The following is a 19,957-nucleotide window of genomic DNA, read 5'->3' on the forward strand; positions in this document are numbered from 1 at the left end:
TCCAAGTATTTCTTTACATATATTTAAAAAGAATCATGTGCATTTTGTCGCTTAACATCAACACAGGAAACATTTATGGTCAGTTCAAGCTGAAACATGGACCGGGGAGGCAGCAGTAGGACACATGTTTAACTGAAGAATCTGTACAGTTACAACCCCCCCAAAAACCAACACGATTAAAAGCAATGACCGGTACAGAGTGCAACAGGAATTATCTTCAACAGTCCAACTGCTGTACAGATGAGCAAATAACTGGCCTCTCTTTTCTGCTAAATACCCCCTTTTTGGGTCACATTAGCCATTATCTGGTGTAATGTAATTATGTCTGTGTGTGTGTCTAACAGTCAGGCAGAGCTTCTGCTTACAGAGCAGCGTTTCTCACAGTGGACGCTTTCATTTGTCATAGTGGGAAAAGGCCCAGCTGGTAATTATTAACAGTAACAATGACTCTGTTCCACTCAGGTGTGTAAGCAAACAATGCCGCTGAGGCGCTGTTGCACAATAGCAAGCCTAACTTGAACTAGAACACAGCCAGTGGATGAAATGCAGTTGTTCTAAAAGTGAGCTGTTACATTTATCAAACGTGCCCAGGTGTAGTGATTAATTTCCCAAAGCAGGGGAATAAAAACAAAACGAAAAAAACTGCTAGATTTTTATGACTTTTATTAGAGAATCCAAACTGGTAGATTTCAAGAACATATATATCTATATATATATATATATCTATATATATATATATATATATATATCTATATATATATATATATATCTATATATATATATATATATATATATATATATATATATATATATATATATATATTTTTTTTTTTTTTTTTTTTTTTTTTTTTTTTTTTACATATGTGAAAACAGGTGCACAAAGCCTTTTGTGGCTCCAGAGCGAGCTGTACTAAATCTTATAAACAGTTTCAAGTGAAGCTGGGTATTGAGCTAGAAAGAATTGAGTCTACTCGATCTCTGGAGCCTGCCTCTCGTCTGCGTGCGCCTAGCAACTCAAGGCTACGACAGCATAACCCACAAGAATCACTCAGAGAATGTTCGGTGTTCAAAGTGCATTGTGGGTAATGCACTCAGCAGCTGAGTGGGGGAAAAAAGGACGCTGGGCATCGTTCACTTATGTGTGTAGAAACATTTTTTGCCCATCCCACAAAATAAATGCACATGCCAAATAACTGTCAAATTCAATATCAGTAAATCAGAATCTAAATCAAAAGATCTTGTTTGCTGTTTGCTGTGCACATGTTTACCTTGGGGTGGTTCATGCAGAAAGAGGAGACACCTGCACCATTAAAGCAAACAAGCAGGAGAAATTCTAACTGAAGAATCTGAAAGAATATATAACAGTATAGAATAGTATATTATATACTAAGTGCAATAATCCTTTCTGTCATCGTTGTATTTTTACTCAGTTGTATATAGTATTTGTATTTGTATTCTATTTTTATCTTATTGTATATTTATTTTATTTTATTCTACTGTATATAGTATTTTATTTTATTCTATTCTGTACAGTTGTGTACTGTATTTATTCTTATTGTATTCTAATTTTTGCCTCATAACTTTTGCACTGTCCACTTCCTGCTGTGACAAAACAAATTTCCCACGTGTGGGACTAATAAAGGTTATCTTATCTTATCTTATCTTATCTTATCTTATTAAAAAAAAGGTTACTATTGGTGTTAATTTTGATGTACTTTCTTTAAATTTCCTTACCATCAGTTATTTAAATGCATAGGCATTTTTATTTGGAGATACACTGAAAATGCTGATCAATGAAACACACATACCAATGACTTGTATCATTGTTGCTTGTTACTTTGACTTACTGACGTGGACACCGACACCGTGTACCAGTAGCTGACTTTTTGGATAAACCTATAGCACTACTATATTTGTGCATGCTTTAAAACAACACTTAACAAAGTAAATAAAGGAATGTGAATGACTGTTTTAAAGCTGCATGTTAAAAAGGTGACACTCGTGCCTTTTATCTGTTCTTAGAAGCTAGGGCAAAAAAAAGTGGAAATGTAGAGTCGAATGGGGAAACTGGGACACGGACCTGCGCTGTTCAATTCTCAGTGCACGATAAGAAACTCATCTTCCCATGTTTATCAAATGCATGCATCCTGGAGGGTTGCAGTGGTCCTGAAAATTGCCAGATGAAAATGTTTTGTAATTGTGCTGTTGCCTGTGAGTAGCGGTCCGGCCACAGATTCTGTGGGGCATTTGACAACCTGTCAGAATGGTTTCATCATTCAGCTTTGGAAAACTTCTACTTCCGCTGCTTATTCCATAAATCTGATGGAATAAGATAAAAGACCATCTTACACTGTTTTCATTCTTTTGTCTAGAGCTGATTATAAAGGCATTAGAAGCTACAAAATGAACATAGAAAATATCACGAGGGCGGGAAAATGAATTGAAACTGGAAACACAAATCCTTTTGAGTTGAGACCTATAAAGAAAGGAACACAAAGTATAATGTTAGCAAAGAGATTCAAGACATAACTTCTGTGTCTTTTTTGAGTTTTGGAGTTTAGACATGGAAAAATGACAGCACTGAGTAGAGGAGAAGTGCTTACATTATGATGTATGTTTAGCTTCGTAACACATTCGTTGTTTGGTTCACAGTGTTTCTAACGTGTCCTGATCATTCAAAGTGCCGTTTTTTGTTTCCTAAAATTTCAGAACATCTATATTAACATGCAAAAAGCTGATGTTGTTTATCTCTCTTAATCTTTCGACTTAAAGATGTCAAACTGTGTCTGTTCTTTGAATGACTGAGGTTTAGTAACAATGAAAATAGACAGTTGTGTGTAATCTAAATGATTAAGCTTATTATAAAAGCTCTGCTACGTTTACATGAAACTGCTGATCGATCACAGTCAGCAGTCGCCAGCATCACTACGGGGGCAAATTTCACTGGTTGACTGGCCAGGTTGCACCCCTAGGTGTGTGTGGCTGCACTTAGCCCAGGTTTCCTTTTCACAGCTGAGAGGTTCGCTAGATAAGGATTTGGGGCAAAATACTGCATTGGTTTTTTTTGCAATTTGTACATCAGAAACTGATCAATAAATTATAGTTTCCTTACATAGCTTTGAGAGGTATTTGCAGAGAGTAAAGTTAAGACAAACTGAGAATACTGGAAAGTCTAATTGGTGCAAAGGTTTTGCAAAACATCAAAGCAGTTGTAAAGTGCATGCATGTAGAAATCTGAGTGGTGAAAATTTGCTGAAGTCCAGAATATAACAGAGAGGCATTCTTAAAAGCACTTAAAAGTGATTGTGAATGGCATTTCTCCTTATATATTCAGAGGCCCTCATTTTGCCCCTCATCCAAGAGGCTTTTTGAGTTATAGAACAACTGGTGGAGAGTCCAAGGTAATAAACCCCTACTGGGGCTGTCCCCCTTGAAGTGGACCTGAGGGTCCACTTCAAGGGGGATTGATCATATGAGTCATTAAATGAGCCAAGAAAAAAAAAAGCCACGGATCATTCCTGTCACTGGGGCGACAGGTGAAACCTTAGCGAGACTTTGCCCCACCCCATCATTATGTGAGTTATTGAGGGTACCAGAAGCAAAGTATGAATGGAGGTTGAAACACCTGTGAAGGGATCTCAAGATAGGTGGCTGATCGCTAGTGTCATAAACCAACACCTCTGTTCAACAGTGGACATTCATAGTGGGCATAGATGACCTGCTTTACTTCTCTCAAACCATCTGTCTTCTTTGCTAGTGTTCACATCCACACCAGTGTGAACACTGGCATCCTCAAAAGAGTATTCTTTCTCCTTTAAATGCAGGTGTACAGCTGGATCTTATGCTGCTCAGGTGGCTCTCCTATGCTGTACCAAGTGTTTGTGGAGTGGCTGTTTGGTTTCTCCTACGTCTGAGCACTCCTCACTGCATATGCTGTGTTGTTCAACCAGTGTTTGGTGTTTTCTCCTTGGAATGAACCAGGAAGTTCAGTTGCCTTCCTTTACACCTCTCAAGAGGATAACTTAAGAGGATCTTTCTCAGCCAAAAAAATAATTTGTTAACTGTTTTAAAGTAACGATAATAATTTGCTTTATTTTTGAGAGTGAGATGAAATATGTGTATCATTACCTTTAGAGGGACTGGTTGGATTTTTGATCTTTGTACAGTAAGGCTACCTGGTTTTATTTCTCGTATTCACTGGGCTGATCTAAGCTAAATAACGTTTGACTCCAGCTCTGTAGACGCTGCACAGATAACACTCTGATATTGTGTTTCTCCAGCTTCTCTGGGGAAAAAAATGAATGAAGCACCTCTTCACTTTAGAATTTAAATGGCTATAGCTTTCCTGGCACAGGCTATCTCGTAGCTTCCTTTGCACTTATGCACTGCTGTACCTCTTTTAAACTGTACTCTTCATTTAGAGTTTTTGCACTTATCGTATTAAATTCCATGAAACCATATCCATATAATGTTAAATATGCCAATGGGTGTTTTTAGAGCTATTGTAACCTTGAATTTTATTTTGAGTCGCTTTGTTTTTAGGAAAATTTACAAAGACAAAGTCTGCTTTAGTTGAGAAATTGTCATAACAGAATAGTTGTTTAATTAGGTTTCCTGCTGATGATTTACACAGAAAGAAGCAGAGGCACGAGTCAGAGTGACTGACAACTGAAGATCAGAAGCTGCAGATACTCCCGACAGACAAGATGTTTAATTTCAGATTTTCATTCTACCTGCCTAGCTTACCTACTCTCATAACACATTTAGTTTTCCCCCCCTTATCCCATCTCTTTAGATTTACATGGAAAACATTTGATTTTTATTTAAAGAACACCAATTTAGTTGAATCAGACATTTACAAATGTAAAAAGGTCAACATATATATGTGTGTGTGTGTGTGTGTGTGTGTGAGTGTGTGTGTGTGTGTGTACATTTGCTGAACTATATAATAAACAAAAGGTTAAATAAAGTCATAATTATTTCTGGCAAAGTCAGCTTGTTTACATTTCTCCTCGTCTGTTTCCCAGGTAACGCCAATGCTTAGCCCAATGATCAGATCTTGAACTGACGTGACCCATCAGCTACACCTAAACAGCGACTGTGCTTTATGTTTTCATGATTCATCTGAAAAAGATGAAAACATGCTTCATATTTTCTCTTGTTGGCATTGATTAAGAGACAGCTGTGTTTTAAAAGATGGCTTTTATAGCTCTTTCTACAGTTTGTCTTACATTTATGTTTCCACTCACTCTAAAGACAGAAATGTGAAACTGAAAGAGGATATGAGGTTTGATCTACATGTCTTTGCTAATTGCAGATAATATTCCAAATTGCAAAATTAGTTAGAACAAAACAGATTACATGATTATAATCACTAACACATTTATTTTGACCATTAAACAGATCTAAGCTTCAGCCTTTTAAACTCTTTATTCTGTCTGAAGCAGGAAATCAAAGCAGTACGTCAGCTTTACCTGATTACATTCCGGGGTCTTAATCGTGCCAGAGTCTGCTAGTTGATATTTTCATTGAGACTACATAATACATTGTGATTGTACATCAGCTCCAGCGCTCCAGAAACTGGCAGATAAAGTTGAATTGTTTAACAATGTGATCACACCACAGCTGCCAACAGTTTTTAGACTTAATGAGATGTTTAATATCACAAATAAAGTGCTGTTTACCCTATCAATGGAGATCTATCACACCATCAACTACTCATCATTGTCAGTATATTTGCCAAAATGTTGAGCTACGGTAAGTAGCTCTGAAAAAACAAAACAAAAAAAGCCCCAAGAGCTAAAAAGCCCAACGTTCTTGGGTGAGATATCTGTGTACATTTTGTGTCTCTTCCTCTTGGTTGCATGGCACAGTCTACTTACAATTTATATGTGTATTCTGAAAGCCTTGTTCAAGCTACAGTAAAGCTGATAAACAACATCAGTCACACAGGGGATTAGTTACACACGGTGCACCCATCCCACTGCTTCTCTGCCTAATTCCAGCTCCAATCATTTGCATGCTGTGGAGTGTATGGAACTTACTGGACATCTTTGGTATGCGGATGGGACCGCTGCTGGTGCCATCGCCCCCTTCGGTCAGAGCTTTGATCTCAATGAGGTAGTCCTCTCCAGAGGGGATTTGCAGTTCCAAACTGGTCTTATTGGTTTCCAGTACAGTTGTCCTCTCATGCCAGTTCTGGCGATACACAACCTGGAGGACAAAATGCAATTCTTTAGTCATAACAGTGAGATATTAAACTTTTTTTACTCATCAACAGAAAAATTTGTAACTTCATTCAACGTATCAAACTAGTGTGTAAAAAAACACATTCAAATCCAAGAGTGCCGCACGATACTGTTGCTTCATCTTGGTTATACAATCCTATCTCTAGGAGGTAATGAATTCAAAATGCCACACGGCATGACAGGGATGATTTGGCTCGATGATTCAGGGACTTGAGAACAGCACCTCAGACGTCATTTTTGCACATTTACTTGTGTAGCTTCACCATCATTAAAACGCAGCAGAAAGTTTTATTTAGTCCTCCGAAAGAAACACAGTGTAGAGAGCCAAACTGCAAATTTAGTTAAAAAAAGAAAAATATGCAAGAAATATTGACAGTATTGTCTTTGTGAAATCTTTACTCGAGTCGTGTCTGCAAAAGAGCTGGCTAAAGACTATGTACTATGTATGTGCGGCGGGTAAAATAAGTATTGAACAAGTCACCAGTTTTCTAAGTAAAAATGTTTCCAAAGGTGCTACTGACATGACAAGCTCATTGGATGACTATGATAACCCAGCCAATCCACACATGCAAACTCCTCTGTCTGAAATCAGGCGAGCAGCATCTGGTCATGACTGCTATATGGTGAAATGATGTTCTTTCTACTTCCACATTAATACCCCGACAGTGCTCACTGCAACCTGCAGTAGCTTAGAATTCTTCTGTAACCAATGCCCTCAATACGTTTTGCAACAATAAGGCTGCATAGGTCTGAGAGAGCTCATCATCATGAGGACGGTAAGCAGAGGACCCACTGGAGGATATCAGGCCCTCAACCCACTTTCATAAAGTTTCTGATTGTTTGGAGGTCATTGTGTAGGCCACCCTTGTAAAAGGAGGAGATACCAATGATAGTGATGGGTTAAGGACCTTCTATGGCCCTGCTCTAACTGCCTGTCTCCTTGAGACTGTGCCAAGAAAACTAGCAATAGCACATAATGATGTACTATCCTAGAGGTAGAGGAGTTGGACTACCTTTGTGTGTGTCTTGTATGTATATATATAAATCACAAACAGTGTGCTTTTCCACACAAAGTATGCAAAGTGGATCAAATATGATTCATCGTTTTACTGCTTAGAAAAACTTCATTCCTTTTGTGGCATGACGCCTTTCATTTTATCACCTGGAACAGATCTTTTAATTTTGAAAGGCCAGACAGGGCCAATCCATAATGTAACACTGGAGTGCTGAGGTCTATCTTTCCACTGCAATGAGAAAGCCATTTATTGAGATGACAGCTGCTGAGGCTCTATTTGTTTCCGCAGTTCTGGACTTTCTGCTGTTATTCTGACAAACTCACCTTGTATCCTGTCACCTCGGACTCATTCTCCATCGCTTTGACATGTTCCCAATTTAGAAAGATCTTAGAGTTGGTCAGTTTCCATTCAATACTCCCTGGAGGGTGACTTGGTGCTGCAAGACATGTAATTACAAAGACAGAAGATTTACAAATGAATGCGTGTCAGTGATCGTATTCTCTAAGCTAGTCTGCACGTAGCCCATTATGCATTTTACATCATATAGTCGTCAACCTTCAAGAGCAAACCAGAGAAAAATGAAGGTGCATGACCTTTGACTATCCACAGGAAATCAAACTACTTGATTAGAAATAAACACAGTGTAGGAAATCATTTGCAGTCTCATGTGCAGTCCTGTGTCCTAATATAGATGGCAATCTGTATAAGGATACTGATTATGCAGATTGGCTCTTTTCAGAATCTTACATGCAATGTAGGTGGATCATAATTTGTGATAACTACTGATTTATGAAGGCAGAAATGGTGCAGAGTGCAAAGTACAATTTCATTTGTTTCCTATGTTCGGCTTTGCATTGTGAGTTTTGAAATATTTCTTTTTCCTATCTATTATGTTAATAGTTACTATTGTTACTTAGATTTACAGTTATTTTATTTTATTGGGTTTATTTTGGTTTCATTTTATTTATTTTTTTAATATTTTGCTCACCTCATTTATATGTCATATATCATATTTGTTGTGTTTAACCCTAAACCTGTGGCTGCTGTATTTTGACTGTCACCTAAGCATAGTGAAATAAATCTAAGGACCCACAGCCAAAAAAAAAAAAAAAAAATTGAAGTGGCGAGTTGCCTTCACACCTAAACAGAAACATTGATGTAGTCAGAGGTTAAAGTGGGATTTGGCAGGTAGAGGAACTCTAATATCAGTTGTAGTGGCTCAGCATGGGGAGAAGAAGAAGAAGAACTAGTTTCTATTGAGAGCTCCAGTAGATTTTCTTTGTATACCAGCTGTGATCAGCTGACCTGCTACTGCTGCTCTGAGGTTTACTGGTCTTTGTGGATTTGCACAGCTGAATTGAACAGGATGTAGCCCAGTATTTCACAGCTATGTTGGCTGATTTCAGTTCTCTACACTGACAGTATACCGCATATAATGTTTTTATACTAGACAGTGGAAAGTGTGTGTAAAGGTGGAATACACTGCAGTAATATAGGCATTATCAGATTAAATTCTGATTAATGTACACTCTTTTTACACTTTTCTAACAGTGGCCATGAACACCACAGCTTTATTATACATTCACCACGGTACAGAAAGCGAACCTGTTTTCATGCAACCTCTAAATAACACAAAGTTTGTATTAACCTCATTGTTCTTCAAGACGTTTCACAACAAAATAAATTAAAAAAAACTTCACACCATACAGATCCAATATCTGATGTAACAAACAAGGACATTAAATGTAAGCTTTAAATCTGCAGTTTATCAAATGCCTCTGAGTTGTCCTTACCTTTAAATCTAACCTCTCTTCTTCCTTTCTTTCCTCATCTCTCAGTAAAGTCACCGCACAGTCTTTTCTCTCCCTGTGAAATATAGCTGCTGTACCTTTAGCTAGCAGAAACTGTGCGGCAGACTGCATGCAACCAGTTTGTGTGTTTGCTGTTATTTGTTGAGCTGATAGGAACGTTGCATTTGAAATTACCTGCCACATTAAAAAACATTGTTCCCCTCAGGATTATCTTTTGTATCATTGTTCTTTTTATTTAGGCTCAAACTGATTCGATGTTTGAAGGCGCACAAAGCTGGGAAATAAGAACCTTATTTAAATGTGTTAAAGCTAAAGTAAGGAGGCTCTTTAGAAAATGTAAGCAGTAGAAAGTACAGATGTTTGTGTAAATATGTTCAAAGATAAAGTAAAAAGTTGTCAGTAACCTTACTTTGTTACTTCTCACCTCTGACCAAGGCAATTTTTAGCAAAGAGTTAGCTTTTCACCTTTCCTGTCAGCACACACTTGTTTAACCAGTATGTCCTCCACACTATTCTTACCAACATGGTCTCATTCTGGGGCATCACATGATGCCATTCTGTCACCTGCGTCACCTTTGATATACGCCATGAGATAACAGCCTTACAAATCCCTGAAAAGTCAGTATAAGAACATAGAAGAGATGCTGATAGTCAAGAGCCCAATGTGTCCAAACTGTTACATGTTTGAAGTTAAAACAGGTGTGACTGTAAAGGAGCTGAAAGATCCACTCTGAGTGTGCTTTTAATAAAAGCAGTCATGGAGAAAATGTACAATTTCCGTGTGGTACAAAAGTGCATTATAAAGTGTGGAGGATGTAATAGATTAAAGTTTCAGTTGTTCCATAATCAAATGAAGTTTTTACGACTGATAAACATTTTCCATGTTTGTCTATATTTAAGGGATAATAAGAAAGGACAGGCTTTTGAAATTAAGAGGCTCGAACCTGAAGATACTTTGAAGCTGAGCCTTTTATTGTCTTCAAAGACATGTTTGAATAGAAACCTGCACCGAACAGGGGCCTGCTCATCAGGTTATCTTTTAATGAACTACACTAACAGGAGGACTTGTGGACACATTGATATTGTATTATTGAAAGAATCGACCCAATCTTACAGCCTATAGTGATTTCTAATTTATTAACGGCTCTCTTTTGTTTTCACTCAGCTATCACACAGGAAACAAGTTTAGCAAAATTCTTAATTCTTTCATTTGGGTTTTTAGCTTAGTTTAATAGACAAAGGTACAAAACTTTTGACTTTATAATCAGAAAAAAGTAACTTGTAAATTGGTGCTTGTGAAAAAGAAAATCAAAGAGTGTAAGAGAGGCAGCTGTGATGTAGGTGTATGTGTGAATGTTACCCTGAGGTGAGAAACAGCTGGAATAGCTGGAGGCTTCAGTAGTCTGGTAATTAACTGTAGGGGTGTTACCATAGAAATGTGACAGTATAGACGGCTTTCTTCCTGAAAAGATGGATTTGCTGCACAACTATTTGGGAGAATATGACTGGATGGGTATGAGTGAGTAAACAAGTACCACTTTTTATTGTGATTTAATTTACTTTAAATCACAATAAAAGTTTAAATTCTTGAAAGGAATGCATCTACATTCATGCAATGCTTTAAATACATTTTGATTGTAGGGTTTAGGTTTATAAAAGAGGTATTCAAAAGCCCCTTATGGTAAAAAGCAGATATAAAATATCAGACATAATATAATATTGGGAAGATCTCCAGCTGGTCTCAATGAAGTTGGTAATATATTTTTTGAATCTTAAAAAGTATTGAAAAAGTATTGAAAAAGTTTTTCTATGATGAACCACAAACCCTTAAATTTATATTCACAAATCTGACTGTGTATTTAATGATTATTAAGATTTTTTCCATACAATATTGCAAACTCTGATGGTAAATGTTACAATTAATGATTGTAAAACTTTGTGATTTGACATCAATCTGATGCACTCATCAGAATATTTTTTTTTTGTTTCATGGAACAGGTAAAAAGCATGACGTTTAAGTATAAATACAGTACTTGCTTATATTTAAACATATTTATTTCAATATGGCCCCCTAACAGCATGTTGAAATACTATCCTAATATGATCTCAGTTTTAATATTCCTGCTATTAGAAGGATAATAATAGTGATATTATTGGTGTGAGTAATTACACAGTAACAGCTGAGACTGAGGTAAATATTATCATCATTGGGCACATATCGAGTATGTCATGTCTAAACTCCATTAAACAGACTCAAACGTATTTTTTTTTAAAAAGAAAGACCCTCGAGTCAACATGAAAAAAGCGGTTAAAGTAAATAGATCCCAGTTTTGTGTGTGGACTCACGTGGTTTCTTGGTGGTGATATTAAAAGGTGTGCTGCAGGGTCCAAGTCCAGCACTGTTCTGGGCTCTGACTGAGATCAGATAAAGTGTGCTGCCCTTCAAGCCGGAGAGCAGAGCTGTGCAGTTGATAACCCTCACTCTGTCTGCTTCACTCTGCTCCAATCCTTCCTCCCAGAAGAGAACCTGGACCAAAGAGACATGAGTTACCACAGACCTCTGAGCATAGTGTCTACCTTTTCATTTTTTCCTTTTAAACTGTCAAGGTAGCCTGTTTCCACCCTGACTGGCCATTAAGATAGTCACATCATGATTATGAAGTAAAACATCCAGCACAATGTCATTTCAGAGTGCATATGCTGTAGATTCAAAGTGCATATGTATGTTTAAGCAGTACCAGCTGACATATAGTACAAAGGAACAGACCTATGGATAAGATACAGATATCAGGTTTAAAGGAGCATCACTTTAGTGCTTCCACTTTATCGACTTAGCTATTGTAAGTCTCCGAGCAGTCCAACACTACCAAATGATACTGTATCAGACAATCAGCAATATCACAAGCAGCAGTGAGAGTGAACAGTACCAGAGCTTGTCAGAATCTGTATTCACTGAGAGACTGTTTATGGCCCAAACACAAGACAGGAAAACCAGACAGGGAAATGTCAAACAGATGGTCTGAATGTAGGTACTTATTTAACTGAGTGCACACACGTTTTTTTTTTTTTTAGGATCTTGCTTGGGAGAGGCAGATTAGCAATAGGGCCTGGAGTTGCTGATAACAGATGCATCTAGGGTGTTTTCTCCGACTGAATTTTAATTATAGAAGTCTTTTCAAACACTTGGGAAAAATCTCTGAAATACCTGAGCACAAGAAGTTCACAGTTCTTATAGCACCTCTGCAAAGAATCTAAACACTCACTCAAAGAGGGATCGAAGAAGGCTTAAGCTGTCTTGCTGAATCTTATGCTGTCTAATAGAGACAGTGACAGTGAAATATGTCATACCTGCAACACAAATTGTGGTTGTGTGTGGTAAACATGAACAGTAAGTGCTGCTGATTTTACATTATATTATACATTCCAATACTAGATAACCAAGCAGGACAGGTGCTGTTTGAAAAGGAAAGAGCTGTAACTACAAATTAGGACGCTGTACATCTTTCCTTATCTTAGTATGAAGTTAATTCATAAGAAGTGTCACATTGTATACGTGTGGAAATATCCATCCATCCATCCACTGGAGCACTAGTAGTGACACAGCAAATTTTTGGGAGTGGGGTGGGGGGTGTCACTACACTGATGCAATGCATTTCTATTGATGGCCTCACAATATTCTACTGATTTTGCAGTAACAAAAAAAACAAAAAAATCTAACAATGTGCCAAAATACAATGCCTATACTTTATATTATAAAGGTTTAAGATTAATGCAGCTTCAGGGTCTGAAAAGTGAAACCAATATGGAAGTGCCTGCATTCTTTCTATTGGCCTGTGGGGGTCGACTCCGCTGGTTGCAGAAGTAGATTGCTTGTATAATTATTTACATCATCAAAAATCTTCCTGATGAATTTATGGTTTAAAATATCCAGATATATTACCATTATGGGTAATTCTACTAACTGTATATTAGTATATTTAAGCTTTGTAAAAGTGTGCGGTTTGTCATTTGTGGGTTTTGTTTTTCTTTAACAAATAAAAGATGAACTGTAAAACTTTTTATGGTGCAACGCCGGGCAATTTGACCTGTGGGATCATGCCTATTTGGACACAAAGAAATGTACTATGCCCATTACTTATTCATGCTTACAGTCAGCATATAGGAGGTGCTGATCCTTCTGTCAAGCTGATGCTGGTACACATTTACAAGATCTCTTCCAGGTCAAGGTGATGGGAGCTTGGATATATCTTTGCCCTATACATCTCTCTTACAGACTGCTGACTTGTCTGTGAGACAGACTGTGTCCCATTGAACAAGAAACAAATATGTCTTCAAAGGTTTTGCTTGCACTTGACCACAACTTGAAGCAAATAAACATCCCAGTATCTAAAGCTGAGCGACCGTCATCCTCCTCTCAACCACGAGCTGCTTCAGAAGGAGCAGTACATCCCAAGAGCCTCACAACCACTACACTTCAGTGTGAGAGGCTGAAGTTGTGCTACCTCTGCTGGAAATATATGTTCTTTGGCTTGAATGCACACCAACAGTGCTTTGATTACTCCAAAAAAGTAATTATTACACAGAAATATTTTCTTAAAAGTAATCCAGTATGTTACTTAATTAAAGAAAGTAATTTGTTAAAATAATTGTTACATTACTTTAATGTTACTCTGTAAAATGACCTGAAAGGCACTGTCTCAAAATTACCATTAAACAGTATGGCTGCAGTCCCACACACCCTGATGAGGACACGCATATGATCTCTCTGTTAGTATTACACCACGGCTCTCTTAGTAGAACAAAAAGCCGACGTCACAAAGCAAAAAGAAAACGAGCACAAACTGCTCAGCCTGACTGCTCATCAGTTTGTTACCTGCTTACGTTCAGGTTCTGGCTGCTGGGCTGAGGTCGGCATTCACTCAATTTTAACGTTACCCTGGGTTCTCGGCTAGCTTAGCATTAGCATGTTGTCTGTGCCGGGTTTTCTGGAAATCCATCCTATCACAACATCCTACCTGTTGTTTCTGCGTATGAGCACAACATGAAATTAAGCACCAAACCGTCCTACCTTCGTGAATATGAGCTACAAGCATAGTCAAAGGAGCTTGCAAACAAAAGCGTCTGGACTTCTTTAAGTTACTTGAAGACGTTTCACCTCTCATCCGAGAAGCTTCTTCAGTTCTAAGGTCAAATGGTGGGGAGTCCCAGATTTAAACCTGGTGGGAGTATCCCCCCACAGAGGGACAAAAGGACCCCCTGATGACCCTCTAATCGCCTGAGCCAAGGTGTGAAACTGGGTGTGGGTCCCAATCAGCCAGGGTTTCGGGTGAGTTCATTGTGAAACCTGGCCTTATAGACATTGCAGTACTAAAATATTAAAAGAGAATGAAAGACACAATACAAGAGTCCCAAAGCAATGTGCGAATGGCTGTCTTTATCCTGTTTATTGAAAAAGTAAGAGGAGTTTTAAGATTCAAACTATTTTCATCCTTCATCACTGTTGCAAAGTTTAATGTTTTACATAAAACTGAACTAAAAACAGAAATAAGTGGAAACTGTGTGGGGAATCATGTGAATTCCTGAGGTCAGATGACCCAGGATGTGAGTGGGCGTTAAGGCGTCTGGGGAGGGAACTCAAAACTGGATTATAGATGGCAGACATTTGGTGTCGTAAACCACCGCCTCTGTTCAAAGATGGTCGCTCACAGTGGACATAGATGGCTTCTTTCACTCCTCTTTCAAACCATCTGTCCTCTCTGTCCAAAATGTGAACATTGGCATCCTCGAAAGAGTGTCCTTTATCCTTAAGATGCAGGTGGACTGCTGAGTCTGGGGGGATACTCCCACTAGGTTTAAATCTGGGACACCCCACATTTGACCTTAGAACTGAAGAAGCTTCTTGGATGAGAGGTGAAACGTCTTCAAGCAACTTAAAGAAGTCTAGACGCTTTTCTTTGCAAGCTCCTTTGACTACAATGACCTGGATGACTGAGAACCTTCACAGACAGCTTCAAGCATACTTCGACGGGTAAAATTAAGTGGCAAACCGTCCTATCTTTATGAATATGAGCCAGAAGCATACTCTGATAGGTAAAGTTGCAAACCGTCCTACCTACTTAAAATTTATGCTGGAATTATTGTGTGACAGTAGAAATGTGCATAAACTATGTACAGTTGGACGGTTTTCCAAAGTAGAACCGGTGCTTGCAGAGAGGCAAAGTTGTTACAGTATAATGTTGTTGTTTCGAATGAAGCTCTTAGAAAACCAGCACACCGCAGACCACGGCCTCTCTGTGTGAGGATCTAAACGTATTCTACGCTAGATTCGACACAGCGAACACCACGAGACCGGACAGTGTGCGCACCGCAGATGACGTCAGTACGCACACTGTGTCTGAGGAGGATGTGCGGAAGTGCTTCAGGAAGGTGAACGCACGCAAAGCTACTGGTCCGGACGGGATTCCCGGCCGCGTCCTCAAGTCATGCGCGGCTCAGCTGGTTGGAGTGTTCACGCACATCTTCAACCTTTCCCTCTCTCTGTCTGTAGTCCCAGCCTGCTTCAAAATGGCCACCGTCGTCCCTGTACCCAAATCCTCCACCATCTCCTCATTGAACGACTGGCGACCTGTAGCCCTGACCCCCATTGTAAGCAAATGCTTCGAGAAGCTGGTCAGGGACTTCATCTGCTCTGCACTACCCGACTCACTGGACCCTCTACAGTTCGCATACCGCCACAACAGGTCCACTGATGATGCCATAGCCCTGACACTACATACTGCCCTGTCACACCTGGAGAAGAGAGACACGTATGTGAGAATGCCGTTTGTAGATTACAGCTCAGCATTCAATACCATCGTTCCCTCAAAGCTGGACAGGAAACTGCAGGATCTAGGACTGAGCAGCTCCCTCTGCAGCTGGATCCTTAGCTTCCTGTCTGACAGACGCCAAGTGGTCAGACTGGGCAGCATCACCTCATCCCCCATCACACTGAACACTGGTGCTCCACAGGGGTGTGTACACAGCAAATCCAGCATGTCCAAATTAACACTGTCGGATTTGATTTCAACACTATTAAAGTGTCTATATGGGTCCACACCATCCATCCATTCGCTTCCGCTTATCCTTTTCAGGGTCGCGGGGGGCGCTGGAGCCTATCCCAGCTGTCATAGGGCGAAAGGCGGGGTACACCCTGGACAGGTCGCCAGTCTGTCGCAGGGCTAACACATAGGGACAGACAACCATTCACACTCACATTCACTCGCACATTCACACCTAGTGACAATTTAGATTAATCAATTAACCTATCCCCACAAGCTGCATGTCTTTGGACGGTGGGAGGAAGCCGGAGTACCCGGAGAGAACCCACGCAAACACGGGGAGAACATGCAAACTCCACACAGAAAGACCCTGGCCTGATGGTGGAATTGAACTCAGGACCTTCTTGCTGTGCGGCAACAGTGCTAACCACCGTGCCACCGTGCTGCCCAGGATATGAGGAGGATGTGCGGTCCACACCAGAGAGTGTTAATTTAACTCTTTTTGGAGAGTTGGTACGTTAACTCTGATTTAGTGTTAAACACCAAATCTGTCTGGAGTTGATAATTTAACACTTGGTGTTAAGAGTTTATATATTAACTCTCAAAGAGTATTTTAGTTTAACTACGTAAGAGTTATCTTCTAATTCATTCTAAAAAGCGGGGATTTTACTGTTCTGAACTTCTAGAAATTTCTTTTGGAAATAAACATTTACTAAAAAGATGCAATGGTTTTTGAAAAACATTTATTCTGAACTGTGCACCACAATTTCAAAACATTTTCTGAAAGATGTAACAGTGTACATGTTCTCACTTTCATTAGAATTTTGTTTATCAAAAGGTCTGACATGGTAAATGCAAATAACAGCATTCTCATCACTTATTTCTTCAATACAATATGCATGTCCTTCATTCATCCCTTTGTGGAACTTCAACGCACTTCTGCTCTCCCCCATATTCCATCTTCACAAGCATATCCTGTGCGGAGATCGAATAAAAATTAGTTGACACTAAATAATGGCACAAATAATCCAGTAAACAATTGCAGCACAGTAAAAAAAAAAAAGGAATCCTCTTTGAGCCATTACTTGTGTAAAGTATTTTCCCAAAAGACAAGGACACAGGCAACAGGTAATACTGAACTAAATGTAAAACCTCAACCTTTTTCATTTTTACCTAAACCGTGTGCACAAAACTCTGGAGGGATCTATGCTAACGTAGAACCCAGTCAGGACGTCTGCTACTGCTGTTTGCTCGTTTTTTGTTTTTTTTTATGGGCGATCGTTTTCAGGCTTCAAGTAGCACTGACAGGAAGACCACAATATGTACGTCTCCCACAGTGTGTGTCTGACAAGGTGATTAGCAACACAGGGGCACCACAGGGGACTGTCCTCTCCCCCTTCCTCTTCACCCTCTACACCACAGACTTCAGCCACTGCACAGAGACCTGCCATCTTCAGAAGTTTTCTGATGACTCTGCGGTGGTTGGATGCATCAGCAGGGATGATGAGACAGAGTACCGGGCTGTGGTCGACTCCTTTGTCACGTGGTGTGAGCAGAATCATCTGCAGCTCAACGTGGCAAAGACCAAGGAACTGATCGTGGACTTCAGGAAGACCAGGAAACACTTGACCCCTGTTTCAATCCAGGGGGTCAGTGTTGACATTGTGGAGGACTATAAATACCTTGGAGTACACATTGACAATAAACTGGACTGGGCTAAAAACACCACAGCACTTTACAGGAAGGGCCAGAGTCGTCTCTATTTTTTGAGGCGACTGAGGTCCTTCAACATCTGCCAGAAAATGCTGAGGATTTTCTATGAGTCTGTTGTGGCCAGTGCGATCCTCTATGCTGTTGCATGCTGGGGGAGCAGGCTGAGGGTCGCAGATGCCAACAGACTTAATAAACTGATCCGTAAGGCCAGCAATGTTGTGGGGATGGAGCTGGACTCCCTCAAGGTGGTGTCGGAGAGGCGGATGCTGTCCAAGATAAAGACAATGTTGGATAACACCTCCCACCCACTCCATGACATGCTGGTCAGTCACAGGAGCTCGTTCAGTGAGAGACTGAGATTACCGAAAAGCACCACTGAACGACACAGGAAATCATTCCTGCCTGTGGCCATCTCCCTGTACAACGCATCCACTTAACACACTGGTTACTGCTACAGCTACACATGTTTCTTTTCCAACTATTTATTTATGAGTGACTTATGTATGTATGTATGTATATATATGTATATATTGTACTATTCTTAGTTAGCGTATTGTCTGTCTTGTCTTAATGTTGGTTTAAAATGGAGCACTGTAACAAAAAATAATTTCCCCCAGGGATCAATAAAGTATTCTGATTCTGATTCTGATTCTGATTATACCAACATTTCACATTCTAGACATTGTTTTAGGTGTATTTGACCAAAAATGTGACTGAAAATTCACATGCAAGCTTTTTTTCAAGGCTGTGGTATTTGCCCGCAAACAATACCTTTCAGCTAGCTAAAACAGAATGTTATGCTATCACCGAGCAACATGGCTAATGCCTTTCACACAGCTTTGTCTCAACTCCAAAGAGCCACAGAAGTAAAAGCTAATAACAATTGAAACAATCTTTGAAAAAATGACTTACCAAGCATGGCAAACAACTCAAATATGTAGAGCAAAATGTTCTGAAACGGCTTCACTTCAGCTTCGATTGGAGCCGTGCTGGGGGCGGAGTCTGTGAATTTACTCTGTTGGTGTCATAGCCCCTCTAGGAGTTCAGAGTTAAGAGGTCAAGAGTTAATGTTTCCATTGTAACACCTCCAGATTTGACAGAGAAACACTCATTTTTAACACTCGATTTTAACTACTATCATTTTACACCTCAGAGTTACATTAAAAGAATGTGACTCTACTTAGAGTAAAATTAACTCTACTTTTGCAAGAAGACTATTAACACCAAAACATTTAACACTTTTGAATTTGCTGTGTACTGAGCCCTCTCCTGTACTCACTCTACACCTACGACTGTACAGCCACTAACAACTCCAACATCATTGTGAAGTTTGCGGACGACACTACAGTGGTGGGTCTTATCACCAATGGTGATGAGACGGCTTACAGGGAGGAGGTCAGCGCCCTGACCCACTGGTGTCAAGACAACCATCTCACCCTCAACGTCGCAAAGACAAAGGAGTTGATAGTGGACTTCCGGAGGTGCAGAGAAGTACACACCCCCATCACCATCAACGGCGCTGCTGTGGAGAGAGTGAGCAGCTTCCGGTTCCTTGGTGTACATCTGGCTGAGGATCTTACGTGGTCAGTACACATAAACAAAACAGTGAAGAAGGCGCAACAGCGCCTCTTCTTTCTCAGGAGACTGAAAAGATTCGGCATGAACCCCCGCATCCTCAGGACCTTCTATCACTGTGCCATTGAGAGCATCCTCACTGGATGCATCACCACCTGGTATGGCAACAGCACCGCCTACAACCACAAAGTTCTCCAGCGAGTAGTGCGGTGCTCTGAACGGATAATTGGAGGTGAGCTTCCCTCCCTCCAAGACATCTACAGGAAGCGGTGCCTGAGGAAAGCGGGGAGGATCATCAAGGACTCCAGTCACCCCAGCCATAAACTGTTCAGACTACTTCCATCAGGAAGGAGGTTCTGCAGCATCCGGTCCCGTACCAGCAGACTGAGAGACAGCTTTTTCCATCAGGCCATCAGACTGCTGAACATGTCACAGACACCTCACCTCCACTACTGGAACTTCAACATTATGCACTCCATACTGTACAGTAATGCCACCGTTTTGCACATGTCTCAACTCTGTATATTTTTATATATTTTATTTATTGTTGACTCTAT

The 19,957-nt window shown here is 39.9% G+C and overlaps 1 protein-coding gene across 1 annotated transcript in view; it reads right to left on the reverse strand.

Moving 5' to 3' along the window:
• Positions 1-1,231: 1,231 nt before the first annotated feature.
• cntn6 (contactin 6) overlaps positions 1,232-19,957 on the reverse strand; it is a 145,312-nt gene continuing 126,586 nt past the window's right edge. The window contains exons 21-24 of the mRNA XM_085405652.1: positions 11,422-11,602; positions 7,588-7,700; positions 6,045-6,213; positions 1,232-2,476 (exon numbers count right to left, since the gene is read on the reverse strand). Coding sequence (XP_085261778.1) covers positions 2,397-2,476; positions 6,045-6,213; positions 7,588-7,700; positions 11,422-11,602 — 543 coding nt within the window. The 3' untranslated portion in view covers positions 1,232-2,396. The remainder of the gene's footprint in view (positions 2,477-6,044; positions 6,214-7,587; positions 7,701-11,421; positions 11,603-19,957) is intronic.

The sequence above is a fragment of the Rhamphochromis longiceps genome, linkage group LG5, assembly GCF_057381845.1.
Source record: "Rhamphochromis longiceps isolate RC_006_pf linkage group LG5, R_longiceps_female_GT1.1, whole genome shotgun sequence".
Taxonomy (NCBI): Eukaryota; Metazoa; Chordata; class Actinopteri; order Cichliformes; family Cichlidae; genus Rhamphochromis; species Rhamphochromis longiceps.